Source organism: Anthonomus grandis, chromosome 13 (assembly GCF_022605725.1).
Source record: "Anthonomus grandis grandis chromosome 13, icAntGran1.3, whole genome shotgun sequence".
Taxonomy (NCBI): domain Eukaryota; kingdom Metazoa; phylum Arthropoda; class Insecta; order Coleoptera; family Curculionidae; genus Anthonomus; species Anthonomus grandis.
This window is the reverse complement of record NC_065558.1, coordinates 8,925,525-8,939,994: the sequence shown is the minus strand read 5'-3', so window position 1 is coordinate 8,939,994 and position 14,470 is coordinate 8,925,525. Positions and strand designations below refer to the sequence as shown.

The window sequence follows — 14,470 nt, the reverse complement described above, 5'->3', positions numbered from 1 at the left end:
AATGAATTATTAAGACAGTTTAAGAAGATTAACTTAAAAACATTTGTAACGAAGTGGCAACTATGGCAAGTTTGGAATGTTTAATGTACTTCATTCAAATGTCCAATGTGTCATGGCTGACAGACGTCAATATCAACTGACAATAATAATAACATAACCTATTAATTTTTATGAAAAAAAGCACTAAACACTTAAAAAATCATATGTTTCCATTAAAAACTCCTTTAAAAGTGACAATTTTAAGTACTACTTAATTTTTTATTAACCTCAGACATTTTTATTACCTATAAAAATGACCGAATTCACTCCAGAAGAGCTAGAACTAGCCCCGGTGAAATATGAATGTAGGTAGCAAGCCCTTTAATTTAAGCAATATTGCACAATGAATTACTTTCTCCCTTTTTTTTTGTTGCAGATCTAGACCATACTGCTGACGTTCAGTAAGTAAAACTTCCCTTTAATTTAACTAGGAACAAACCTATTTAAATTTTAAGACTTCACTCTTGGGGCGACACCTTAAAAGAGGCATTCGAACAATGCGGCCAAGCGATGTTTTCCTACATGACCGAAATCCAATCGGTAGAAATCAAGCAATGTCACGAAATAGAGGCTGAGGGCACCGACTTAGAAAACCTCTTGTATCACTTCCTCGATGAACTGCTATTTTTGTTTAGCTGTGATCCATTTCTTATCTGTTCCAAGCTGGTTATAACAGAATTTTTAACAGGGGAAGAGTTTAGGATTAAGTGCAAATGTTACGGAGAAGAGTTTGTTATAGGAAAGCATCCACAGGGGACAGAAGTTAAGGCAATAACTTATTCAGCCATGCAGATTATTAATGAGCCGGAGAACAGGAGGTTCGAGTGTTTTGTGATTATTGATATTTAAAGGTTTGTTGACTAAAATATTTGTAAATTATGTTAAAGATTAAAAATTCATTTATAAGAAGATTAAATTGATTCAGTTTATTTGCCAAAATTTGTGTGTTTATTAATCATATTTATTCAGAAGAAATCATTTTCTTGATGTATTGGTGAATAAACGTGTGTTTCACAGTTTGCATTCAAATTATTAGAAAATATGTGTGTTATTTAAGATATAAAAAAATTGTTACTTAAAAAATCAAAATCATTAGCTAACTTCGAAGTTTATAGGCACTCTCGAAACTTTGTTCTTACTTCTATTTGAAGGGAAAAAAGGGCTATTTAAACTTTTTGGAACAGCAAAAAAACAAGTTGCTTTGGAGAAATAAAAATTTGAAATATAAGTTCAAAAACTTCTAATAGGGAATGACTTTATTAGTCCTGATCATGCAAATGACTACCTTTTTAGTGTATTTGAAAAATCAAATGAATGTCACCAAAAACAACTTTCTGTATTACAAATAAACTTAAGGATAATTTGCACTTTTAATTTAATTGATAGATTAAATTAAAAGTGCAGATAGATTAGATTAGATAGATTAGTTAGACATAACATGATAGATTCCAGTTCAGTACAAAAAAATATTTGTCCCATTAAATTTAATGCTTTTCGCAATTAAAATTTGACACTTTTTATGATAAAACTTCATCTATCTATCCTACCTCATTGGACACATATAGTAAATTTGAAGCTGGCCATTTTTCAGAGGACTGGAAGAAGTCCATAATTCTTCCTGTTTTAAAGGGCAGAAAAGTAACTGCTGTGAAGGAACTTTGTCCTATAAGCCCCTTGCCTGTCCTATCTAAAATTTTCAAAAGAAGTATGCACACACAAGTATTAAGTTATCTAAATCTTAATAATTTACTTCCAGTTCATCAGTCAGGCTTTAGGCAAAACATAGTACTACTACTGCTCTTTTGAACTTAACTGACAACATAAGAAGGACATTGGATAAAGATATTGTAGTTTTTTTAGTCTCCCTGGACTACTAATGTGTGCTAAACAAAAATAGCTGGGTTTTGATGAAACTTCTTTTTCTTTCTTTTCTTATTTTTTTTTCTGCTGAGACAGTAATATCTGGTGTACCACATGGGTCTATAATTGGACCACTTTTGTTTCTTATATAAAAAGTGGTCTAACTCTCTTAAAGTAGAAATTTAGAAAATTGATATTTTGCATCTGGATGAATTAAAAAATCACAGTAACATATTCTTTACTTTTTTGTACCTATTTATAATAACCCTGTACTAAAATTTCATATGGTAAACATTTTTACTGATTGCGCCCATTAATTACATTCTTGCCGCCCAATATCATTCTTCCAGCAAGTTTTTTTCAAAAACATAGCGGAAAAGTGGTATAACTTGGAAAGTTATATCACTTTTCCTCGTAAAAGTGAACCAAATTTCACAAAACTGATGAACCAAAGAAACATAATAGCTGTAGTATGTTTACTATGATATCTATTACTGATAAAAGTGTTCAAAAAATATAGAGCTTGAAGAGCAAAACATTACTACTACTTATCTTGCATACTAAACTTACAGTAAGGAGAGTAAGAACAAGTTATTAAACAAATTAATCTTCATCAGAATCGGATAATGGACCACTGTCAACAGCATCTTCTTTTGTCAGTAAGTCTAGGAAGAACTGATGCTGAATCGGGGGAATCTACTGAAGAAGTTCTATCATATCTTTTTTCTTAGCTACAGTAACTGATCTACACACTATGTACCATAACACTAAAAAAACCTGACTAAACAGGAAAAAGCGAGTTTAATAGGACCTGGCGCGACATCGGAACAGCGTGGTGCCTTGACTTATACCACTATTCCAGCGAAGGAATCCATTATGTTGAAAGGAATAACGCTAGGAAGCTCTTATCTTAGCTAAGTTAAAATTTTGACTTATACCAGTTTTCGACTGAATATATTAGACCAGTAGAAACATAATTAATGGTATAACTCAAAAATTAAAAAATACTGACATATACCACTTTTCCTCTAAGGCTCATATTCCAGGTAATCACAAATTCAGATTCACAGTCCTATGCAGATGATAAACAGGTTTTGCATTATTTTGACCCAATGAACCATCTCCTAATGAGGATCTTAAACCTATAAATGATTACTCAAGTTAACATAACTTGAAGATAAATCCTGACAAAACAGAGATATATACTTCTATTTTGTGCAGAAAACTGCTATAGAAGATTTATTTCAGATTTACTTTAGAGTTTAAGATTAGGAAAAAACTTTTTGAATCTCTAGTTTGGCAATTTTTTTATATAAAGTGTACTATCCTTGTTTAGATTTAGTTACAAATAATCGACTGCAACAAGGGCGTCGCCAGCCGGTAAGCTAGGGAGGGGCAGCATGAAAGAACTAAAGACAAAAAACAAACATTTTAATTAAAAAAAAATAAAAACCGAACAAAATATTTACATGAAAATCAATTGAAACATAATCTTCTAAGGTTCTTTGCGAATTCGTTAGTCACTTTGTTAACAAAATCGTCCAAGTTTTTAAAAATATGTTGCCTGTGTACACTCATCATAGCGAGGCCATTAAGTCGGGTTTCAGACATGGTGCTCCTCAACCAGGTTTTGATCCTCAACCAGTTTTGACAACACTCATTTTGACCGATTCTGGTTTTTCCTCTCATATTTTTTTCCAAAAGTCATTTTGGATATTTGTAACACCGTAAAAATTTTTAAATTCCTCGCAAGCCTCTTCAAGTTCCAAAGAAATGTTTTTCATTTGCGCAGGATGTAGTTTTGACTAAGTAAATGATGGTCTATTTTCTTCAGAAAACCTTATTTCTAGGGAATTTATAATTGAGTCCAACTAAGGAATTGTTATAGACCGCACGTTTACTGTTGGTTCTAAAAGAGCGGAATATTTGGCTATCAATCCAAGGCTAAAAATAAACGAAACTTTGGAACCTGCAGCATGGAGCTGATATGCATGTTTCCTTGTCGCAATATTGTCATCTCGAGACAGGGTTTCTAGTGCCTCCATTAAATGACAAAAGTTCTCTAAAAACTCTGATGCTCTTGTATTTCTCGCTCCACCTTGTTTCGCACAGCTTGGGAATATTGGGTATTAATTTTCATCTTAGAACCGATTCACGAAAAAATGTAATTATATCTTTGATGGCTCCAACTGTATTTCGGATCTCCGGCAGAGCATTCAGATCATTGATTACCAGGTTGAGTTTATGTGACGAGCAATGAAAAAATAGTGCTTTCTTGTATTTTTTACGCAAAATAGCCTGAACGCCACCTTCTTTTCCAGACATCGTGGAACAACTATCGAATCCCAAACCAACGCATTTATCTGGATCGAGATCCTCTTTCGTCAGGAATTCGTTTATTGCCGTGGCAATCGATTTAGCGTCCAAGGCTGTAAGCTCAGCAAATCCGAGGAATACTTCTTCAATGTTGCTGGTTTCCTCATCAAAATATCTTATGCCAACTGAAAGCTGTTCCTTTCCAGAGATATCCGCTATTTCGTCTGCTAAAATGCTATATGCTTGCGACATCTTCACATTTTTGATGCAATCGGCCTTAATAACATCTTCACAAATACTGATAATCTCATTCTGGATGTCAACCGATCGATAACTTGCATTTTTCTTTCCATGCTCAAGATGGTTTTTTAAAATAGTGTCTCCTGCGTCAATTCGCATCTTATACAGCCCTTCCAGAATTCCATCACCATAGCTTGCCCCCCTTAATGCTAGGTCGTGAAATCCGCAAAACGCAATGCAGGAAATAATCGATCTTATAATTTTCCTGTTTTTTTCAAGACTTTCCTGAGAGTATTTGTTAATTTGCACATCTACTGGCACATTATCAAGGAAAGATTTAGCTGCTTCCAATGCCGTCTTATGAAAGTGAGTATCTGCGTGTTTTCTGCAGTACTCATAAACATCTTTGAACTTACAAAACGGCCTTATGATGAACGAACCTAAAACACCTCTAACGGAGCTCAGATTGGGTGGAAATAGTGTACAGAATTTACAGAAGGCTCCTTTTTGTTGGTGGGAGTATGCTAACCATGGTGAGTACATTTCCAACCAGGAATGATTGAATTTTCTTTTCAGATACCGTCAAATGGGGTTAAGTGAATCAAAATAAGTGGTTTTTTTCGTTTTTCTGCCAAAGTATTAAATTAAAAAATATGTAAAAAATATTGTAGATTCTGGTAAACGTCTTAAAAGATTTTGTTAAAACTTGTAAGCATTTAAGCATGGGAAGTCCTCCATTTTTTTTGATAAAGTCTGATTCACTTTACCCTCCGGTTTGGGGTAAAGTGAATCATGTATTAGAAGTGCTGTAAAATTCACTTTAAACATAATGTGGGTAAAATGAATCAACAAAAAATAAAAAAAGAAGATTTAAACGGAAAAAAACACTTAAAAAAAAACAAATTCTTTATTCTAAAGGTAACAAAAGTAAGATTAAGTAACAAAGTCTTATTCTATAACACATTCTATCACAGAATATTAAGGCTTTATAAAAACAACAAACTTAGGAATTTTTTTTTAACCAAAAAGGCACTCTTGGTAAAAAAAACTTAAGTCTACATACAAAACATAGGAAAATTAACAAAAAAGAAATTACTCCAACTTTTTAAATTCGTCGTTGTCTAAGTTAAAAACAAATTTACCCCTCTTGAAAGACTTTTGACGCAGTTTTCTAATAATTTGGTCTTGGCTTATTAGGCAAAGGTCCTGTATTTCTGGATAAACAAAATACCGCTTTTCCGAGTTTCCCTTTTTTCTCATGGCATTTATAGTAAATTCTTTTTTCTTTGAACAATTCTCGATTTTGCCAACAAACAATCGATCTCGTTTCTCGGTTGGAAACTTTGCAATAATAAACTCCCCAATCCTTGGCTCCATGGATAAGTCTGTGTCGATCATGTAAGTATCATCATTCGATGTCGACGGATTTGGATCAAACTCGTCAAAGTTTTCAACAATATTTTCGAAATCACTTAGGGAAAATTCTTTATCTAACTCTTGATCTAACTCATCATCCGATATTTCCAGGGCTCTTCTTTCGTTTTTTTTCATGTTTTTTTTAGATGATTTTTTTGTGGGTGTTTTATCTATTATCGTTGATAATAAACTTTGACTTGACACACTTTTGCCAGCCTCGATAATAATTTTTTTTCCTCTCTTTGTTGATTGATTCGGGGTAGTTTTTAAATTTTTTAGGTGACTGATTATTCTGTTACTCCAGGCCTGATCATTATTCTCACCATTTTCATCGATGTGTAAATTTTGTGGAATTTTATTTAAAACTTTGTTGGGATCGAGCGGAAAAATTCCACATGCCTTAAAACCAGCAATGGAATTTTCTTTCGACTTTATGCAAACCTTTTCCACACTCTGTCTCAGCAGCCTTGGAAACTCCGTTTTAGGAATGACTCCACGGTGTTTTAGTTTCCATTGTTCCAAGGTGGATGCTCCATGCAGCTTTTAAAGGCCTAAAATACGCGACATCGAGCGGTTGACGCAAATGAGTTGAATTGGGAGGGAGTAAGACAAAATCAATTTCATTATTCTCACATTGCTGTACGACATTAGTGGTAATGTGGCAATTTAAGTTATCGCCTATTAAAACTTTACGCTCAGCAAGCTTTCGAAAATAAGGCATGACAATTGTCTTAAACCAGTCCTCAAATATATCAGAGTCAAACCATCCACTCATGCTTCTGTTATATCTTGCTCCTTCAATTCCTCCCTCTGTCCAACCATCATAGGAATGTTTTGCCTTGTATACCGTATATGGAGGCAGTAATGTTCCATCAGCGGCTATTGCAAACATCACAGTTGTGCTGGTCTTTGAGGAGTCTATTAACCTATGGGCATTGCACCTCTTTTTGTAATTACTTTAGCCGACCCGGGATCATCCACAAAATTGGTCTCGTCGTAATTGATAATATTTTGAGCAGGGACGTCTTTCAACGTGACCTGCAAGTTTTCAAAATATTTTTGAATAACCTCGCGGGTTAATGCACCTCTAACGCGTTTTGTATTTAGTCTTAGCTCTTGCTCACCACTTAGTACAGGCTGTCGACCATATTTTAAAGAATGTTTGCCATGATATCTTCTTTGAATGGTAGTGAAAGGTACACCAAATCTTTCAGATGCTTGTCTCATGGACATATCACCTCGTCTAGCCGCTGCCACTGATCGACGAACATATTCTTGATCGTAGTTACATTTTCCCTGCGGCCCCAATTTTTTTTTGTAAATTCTCGGCATGCTAAAAAGACCAAAACTAATAAAAAAATATTTCCTATATAAAAAATTATTTAAAAAAAAAGTTCTAAAAAATTTAATCATAAATTTACAGCGACACTTAAATGATTCATTTTACCCATTAAAGTTACCATCTTAGAAAAAAAAAAATGCTAAAATTCAACAAAAAAAAAAATTACCAAAAATTAAGCACAAATTTGTTTATTAATGTCTAATAAACACATTAATTACATTCAAGTAAATAAATATTAATATTGATCACTTCCGCAACCAATCGTTTCCAAAGTTTTGTAAAATACAAAAAAATCGTTTAACCGGAACATGTCGTTATGGTACTCACGTGTATTTTTTTGAGCAGCGAAACACACCCTACCACATACAAAGACATACTAACGAGGTCATCTCGATGCAATAATGTCACTATATGGGGCAGGTCTGCGACGGGATCGACTTTTTTGCGGAAATACCCGATTAATTCATTTTACCCACTATGATTCACTTAACCCCGTTTGACGGTACTGGACGTCTTTGGCAAAGTAGTACGTTTTCCGTAGTATCCGTAGGTTCTTGGCTCAAAGTGAGCGTAATCGTTTCAATTCGCTTTTCACTTGCGAGCGCTTCGAGCCCCCGAAATCTAAATATGTATAGGTATAGTAAAACTTTATCTTAGCTTGAAGTTACCTTATAGCCTAATTATTAAGTGAAATTAGAAATTAATAAGTGATAAGTTACCAAATATACGTTTTCAAAAGTAAAGTTTCAATTAGCCGGATGACTGGTTTAGCGTTAACCTTTAGGCCTCTAGGGGGGGCAGCCGCCCCCCTCCCTGTCCCTCTCTGGCGACGCCCTTGGACTGCAAGTTATACAAAATAACCGTTGTCGCTTCATATTCGGTCTGAGGAGATATGATCATGTTTCAGCAGAATTTAAACAATTAAAGTGGTTAAATATGTACTTGTCCTTACCTGATTGGCTGTCTTTCTGAGAAATTAATATTTAGGAAATTATAAATAGGGTCTTTAGAAATGAAAATCTATATTATTATTATTATTACTCACGCTTACTTTATTATTCAAACTAATGCACAACAATAATTAAAAAAAGGTAAACCACAATAAAGAGAGTCTCTCTAATCCATCAACTGTAAATTATCAAACTTTTCGGGATCATAAAAATTCGCCTTGACCATTCGACCGCCGAAAAATCGCGCGTTCAAGTCTACGACCGCTTTAATCGCGCTCTCGATCCTCTGGAATTCGACGAAAATCCGAACCGCCTCCTCGGGATTTTCGTGGGGGATTTCGTGGATAATGCAGCTCACCACCGGACCGTATTTCGTGTTGCATTCGTCTTTTACTTCCGGTTCCAGGTCGTCGTCCACCTCCCCTGGACCCACCATGTTTTTCAGTAGGACCACCTAAGGGTTTATTAAAATTGATCCATTTTTTTTTGCCACTATAACTGTGCTACACAATCTGTTTAGTTTCGACGGTTTAAAGCTTTATGTGAGTTTAAAGTGTAAAAAAAGAGCAGTGTAAGAGCAATAATGGTGATATGGTTTATCAAAATAAATTATGTTACGTTTTTTGGCAAATCACAGCATTTCATGGCCTTTTATTTATTTATTTCATATTGTTTCCAGATAGGACATCTTAATATAAGACACCCTTTTTAAAGACTCATTTCCAAAATTGTACTTATAATTGAGGGGCTTAGATGCCCCTCAATTATGAAGGGGTACAAGTGTCAAAATAATGTTTTTGAAAAAATCGAGGTAAAAGTTATTTTTAAATAAAAAATTCTGCATTAAAGCAATTACATAGAATTTTTTTTTACAATATTTTCGTAAATTTTTTTTATTTTACGGTAAAAACTTTTTGAAATTTGGTATTTGTTTTCATAAAAAAATTTTAGAATTTTGAAAAAAAACGTTTGCACTTGTACCCCTTTGCATAAAAATCAATACTTGTTTCCCTTTGCCACTAAAGTATTTTAAAAATTCCAAAATACAAAAACAAAAATAAAATTAACTCAAACACATTTATTTTTTAGAAAAGAAACATTTTTTTAATCGTAATATGATTCCAGGTCTTGTTCGATATTTTCTTCATCCTCCGAGGAAACATCCACCTGGGCTTCCTAAGAGGTTCTTTTATCTTGAAGAATATTATTGCGTTGGCGAGTTAGAACTTCGTCGTGTCTTAGGTTGCGGTCAAAATCGTGGTGTATCGGGGGTACAAAGGGTAAAAGCTCCAATAAATTCTAATATTTTGGAAGCGGGTTTTATTTTAACGGGTCGTTGGCGGAGAGGCGGGAGTTCAATCGCCAAGGGAATTTGTGCAAGTCGTCCTATCCTTTTCGTCTTTTTCAAGTCAACAATAGCAAAAGGCATTCTTCTATCAGTGTGTCCTTAAAAAACAAAGTACAAGGTGTCTGCTTTTTAAAGTGAAGCCATTGCATTTTTCGTAAGCCCTTTACATTATCATTCATAATATTGCACAAGGGAGCAATACTTTTGAAGTCATTTTCATTCATTTCATTTCTTACAAGACATTGCTACAACATCCATCCATTCAGTCGGGACAAAAGCAAACGATTTTTTTTTCTTTGCTTTTTCAATGAGGCCATTCCATGAATGAGTGACCTGACACCAAAAATCTGTGATCTATAGTTTCAATTTGGGTATATAATACAATATAGTTCCAAAATTTAATAATGTGCTTGTTTTTGTTCTGTCCCCCTGCATTGTCACTAAACGCATCAATGTGGACGGTTCGCGGTAAGCTTAAAATAAAATTTAGGAGACATGAAATTATTTCCCCAGCCCCTCTTGATGCCTCTCCTTCATGCCACATAAACATCTGTCCTTGACCCTTAGCAAGATTATAGGTCTACAACTGTCTTAGGTAAAATAGTTTGCTATTAGTCAGTAAAGGCGTCGGTAGGGTCTTTTGCAGATCAAAGCAAATGGCTACTCGATCAGCAGAACTTGCAGCTTCAGCTTTTGCTTTATTTTTAGCCTGTCGAGCTTTCTCTGCTTTCTTAAGACGAACTTCTTTATTGACTTTTGCAACCGCGGTATCCTCTGGTCTTCCGTTTTTTATTGTATTACTAAGCTGGTCACATAATGTACAAGTATCTGTATAAGATCTATGAAAGCTTAAATTAAAGCAAGTATTAAAGATATGGCGATAATAGCTGATCTTTACAGGCGTTTTGTTGTGTTGATTACAAAACTCTTTGTACAGGTCATACATTTTGTTGACATTTAAAGCAGAATCCAGATATTTTCGATTTGGATTATAATGACTTGTGTAATGGCTCTTAAATTTGGAAAACGAGGTAATATGTTTTTTTACAAAGTTTGTTACAGAAATATCAAACTTGTTAGAAGGGGAATGTTTGCCTCTTTTGTCAGTGTGTGCTATACCAGTGGGAGAGTCAGATTTTTTTTCATAACGTTGGTAAACCGTTTGTTACTTATATTCAAAGTACGCAAAAAAAAACTGTTTGCATACACGTTTCCCAGTTAATTTTATTGCTGTTCTGACCGTCTTATGACTTATGGCTCCTTGAAGTCTGCGGCGAGGAGCACTTACTCCAATACATGAATACAAAAAAGAAGTCTAAAGATTCCAGTTTTGCAATTCCCAAAATTTTGTAAAAATGGCAAGTCGCTCCTTGCATTTATAACGACAGGAATGGGGATAAGGTTGCACTTGCTTACAAACGTGAACTTCCCCTTTTTGTCCCACATACTTTAGGCCACTATTTCTTCTTTTTTTAACTTGCAAACGGTTCCATTGTTCCGGATTTATCCTTCTTTTAATAGGTTTTCTGATTTCCTCCGAAATGGTTGAAATTGATCGTCAGCGTACCAAAGGAATAGGCAAAATGTAAAACATAATTTTATATTATATATTTGCTTAATATGGAAATTTTTGTAAAACTGTAGCTTTCGAAAGAACACGTAATTTCTTTTATATTTCCCACTTATTAAGTGTAAGGTAAAACAGAGCGAAATTCAAATTCAAAAAATTTTAAATTTCCTGCTAATATGATGTCCTGAGTCCATTTTCCTTTCCGGTTAGTATTACTCCTCGACATCCAGAGGGCGCAACATTCAATATTCTTATGGGGCTTATGAAAGTTTCTTTTCTAAAAATGAGTAAGTAATCTATGGTGCATACACGAACTTAATAGCTTCCTCCTTATTTAATAGGTGGATAATGTATCAGCATCCTTATTGAAAATGTGAGTTGTCCGTGTTGTTTATCATAGAATAAAATATATATAAGTATAAAATATATAGAGTTGTTTTTTTTTACTATATGAACCCTTGCTAATTACAAACTCTCATAAAATCATATATATCATAATAAAAAACTGTCATCCAACTGATTCATTTTGAAAATAGTCTAATGAATTGAATAAAAACATAACAAAACAAGCATATTTTGCATTCATAGAGTCCTAAAAAGGACCATTAGACTAATGAATGAAGCCAAAGTCAGAGATTCATGTAAGCCAGTTTACAAATAAAATTCTAACACTACCGTCCCTGTATATACTTGAAACAGTCACTTTAATTCATTAAAACTGCAGAAACCTATTATAATATTCAAGAATATTTTGATAATAGACTCTAAACTACTTGTTAACTAAAACTTGTTGGGTTATATGTTCTGTATGTGGTACATAATGTATAATGTTTAATTTTTAGCTTAATTCTAGATATGAGCTTTGTTTAAAACATAAGATGTTATAAAACCAATTTTCACAGGTATCATACTTACTTTGCTAGGATTTTTCATAATCTCAGTTATGGGAGGCTCTTTTTTCTCGACAACTTCTAAAGGAGGCGGAGGAGGCATGATGTCCTTCTCATGAAGGATTCTCCCTCCTCTTTTAGACGTTTTTTCTACCTGTAAGGCACTTGACATCCCTTGCTCCATTCTGCCCAATCCTTGGCCCTCTTTAAAGCCATATCTATTGAGGAAAATAGAAAATTTACCTCAACAGAATCATAGCAATTTTAAATTAATCAGGAAAAGCAAAGAGCCAGAGGTAGAGCAAAAAATAAATAATATAAAAAAACTTTTTATTGATTAATAGTAGCATAATCAGGCACTTAAATTATTTTAATAAATAACAAATTTTAGTGTACATTATGAGGTATCAAGAGGGAGGAACTACTGCTGAAAATGTGTACAATAAAACACCCTTCAACTGAAAAATATCCATATCAATGCAAACGTTTATAAAAGTGACGGAATAATGAGATGTGCTTTGTGTATTGAGTGACATTATTTTGTTAGTTACAAATAAAGGTACTTTTTGACTTTGACATTGTGAGATCTTTTATTCTATTTACCTTGCCATAATCTTTGCAGCAACAGATCCTCCATAACTATTAGACTGCGGTTTATTGGGTATGATAGGTACCGGATCGGGCGAGCTGTCTTGTAAACTGGGTGGAGGGGCTATGGCGACACCACCCATAGGTCTGACAGGCTTGGGACGCTCTTCTTCCTCGTCGTCTGCCCAACGACCTTTTTTTTTAACATTAATTTAAGAGTTGGATAACATTAATTTTTATTATCTTACCTGCAAAACCACTACCTATAGCAGGCTGACTAATCTGGGGAACCGAAGAGCTTAAAGTCCTTGGAGGACTATCATCCGGTTCGCTAAATCTAATTAAGAATAAAATAGTTTACTTATCAAATGCTTGCAATGTTATTTTCCCTTAAAAAAGGCTCTAAATTGAAACTTGCCAAGGCATTTAAGCCTTCTGAGGAGCAACTTTTGGATAAATTGGAAGGTGTCACTCAGAGCAAGAATGGTAAAGAGATAGTTGAACTACTATGAGCTATAGTTTTTTGAATAGTATAGAAATCTTTTAGGCTAATATCACTACATAATCTTAATGGGTGACTTGAATTTAAACTTTTTTGTGAAATCTGTTGAAGTTGATTACATGGTATCATTGCTTAAGATTTTTAACTTAAAACAAGTCTCCGATTCCACAAACAAGCAAGTAAATGTAATTAACTGAGCTACTTTTTTTGTTCATAGAATTTGTTTATAGAATATGTTCCTTAAGTTATAATAATTGATTTAATTCAATGCAAATATTTTGGATTGTAGATAAACCGTTTTCAGTAAATAAACAACACTTGACACTATATTTTTTTGTTGCAAATAGCAAAGAAACCTATGGTTCGGTGTCTGTTACAATATTAAAAATAAACTAAAAAAACAAATAGCAAACTAAAGAAGTAAAATCACACTCACCTGCTCTTCCTCTTCCTGTCCTTGCGTCTCTCAGAATCCCTATCGGGCCTCTCTCTATCACGATCCCTTTCCCTCTCCAACCTGTCGGTTTCCTTATCTCTATTATTTCTCAGTTCCTTTACCACCTTTTCGTATTCGTTGGGCCATAGTGGGTCATATTCATCGATTACTTTCCAATCGAACTCACTGCCATACACACCACCGCTGATAATGGGCAAACGACCAATATTGTCATGTTTCATGATCGGTACACCATCTTCCTCATCCCTTTTACTCTTCAGGTCGATAACTGGGGCCAAGCTGACTTTACGTGCTTGATCTCTCTTGGGTTGGGTTACGGAGGCTTTTTTTAGTTGAAGTTGGGACTGTAGAAGCTTTATACTGGAAGACCAACCTTGGACCTTGTCTTGGGCCGTATCGTAGTCGTCGTACAGGGACATTTTCAAACCTAGAATGTCTTTTTAATTATTTAAAGTTGACAGAAAGGTGGAATGTATTAAAAAATTGAAGCATATAATTGAAGCTTATACCTTGAGAGCTTTTTCAGTGGGGTTTAGGAATTTGTTGGGAAGCTTGTTTATTTTGACTTTAAGTAAGTTAGGTTAGGATTGTGTTTGACATTGACATTGTTGACATTGTAAACTTGGTACAGAGTTGTCAAGTTTATTTTGTTGTATGGCTGTACGATTTTAGAGAAGCATGATGATAATTCATGAAATTACAAAAAACGTTTAATTTAACGTGATAAAGAACACTTGCTCCTAAAACTAAGTATGAGATACTTTATGCATAATTATTGGAGCACAACAGGATTTTTATACCTATTTGATTTAATTAAATTAGTGCAGGATTTCCAGGATCATAATGTCAGTTGAAGAGAGTTTATCAGGTTAGACGAAGAATTGTAGGATATAACCTCTAAATCTTTAAAAGTGTTATTATTTTTAAACAATATAAATTCTTTTTTTTTCAA

At 34.1% G+C, this 14,470-nt stretch overlaps 2 protein-coding genes across 3 annotated transcripts; one reads left to right on the top strand and one right to left on the bottom strand.

Annotated features, from left to right (window-relative positions):
• Window positions 1-124: 124 nt before the first annotated feature.
• On the top strand, window positions 125-978 carry LOC126743798 (protein archease-like). Its single transcript, XM_050451021.1, has 3 exons — window positions 125-344; window positions 416-440; window positions 495-978. Exons 1-3 carry the CDS (start codon window positions 293-295, stop codon window positions 886-888), a joined length of 471 nt encoding a protein of 156 aa, XP_050306978.1. The 5' UTR covers window positions 125-292; the 3' UTR covers window positions 889-978.
• Window positions 979-8,236: 7,258 nt separating this feature from the next.
• LOC126743975 (splicing factor 45) lies at window positions 8,237-14,177 on the bottom strand. Of its 2 annotated transcripts, none has more exons than XM_050451270.1 (6): window positions 14,028-14,177; window positions 13,498-13,945; window positions 12,808-12,896; window positions 12,575-12,752; window positions 11,997-12,189; window positions 8,237-8,617 (listed from the first exon to the last, which is right to left on the bottom strand). In XM_050451270.1, the coding sequence occupies exons 2-6, from the start codon at window positions 13,935-13,937 to the stop codon at window positions 8,330-8,332; spliced, it is 1,188 nt and encodes a 395-aa protein (XP_050307227.1). In that variant the 5' UTR covers window positions 13,938-13,945; window positions 14,028-14,177; the 3' UTR covers window positions 8,237-8,329. The 2 variants fall into 2 exon arrangements, with proteins under 2 accessions (XP_050307227.1, XP_050307228.1); XM_050451271.1 differs by having other exon boundaries at window positions 13,498-13,954; window positions 14,028-14,099.
• Between the last annotated feature and the right edge of the window lie 293 nt (window positions 14,178-14,470).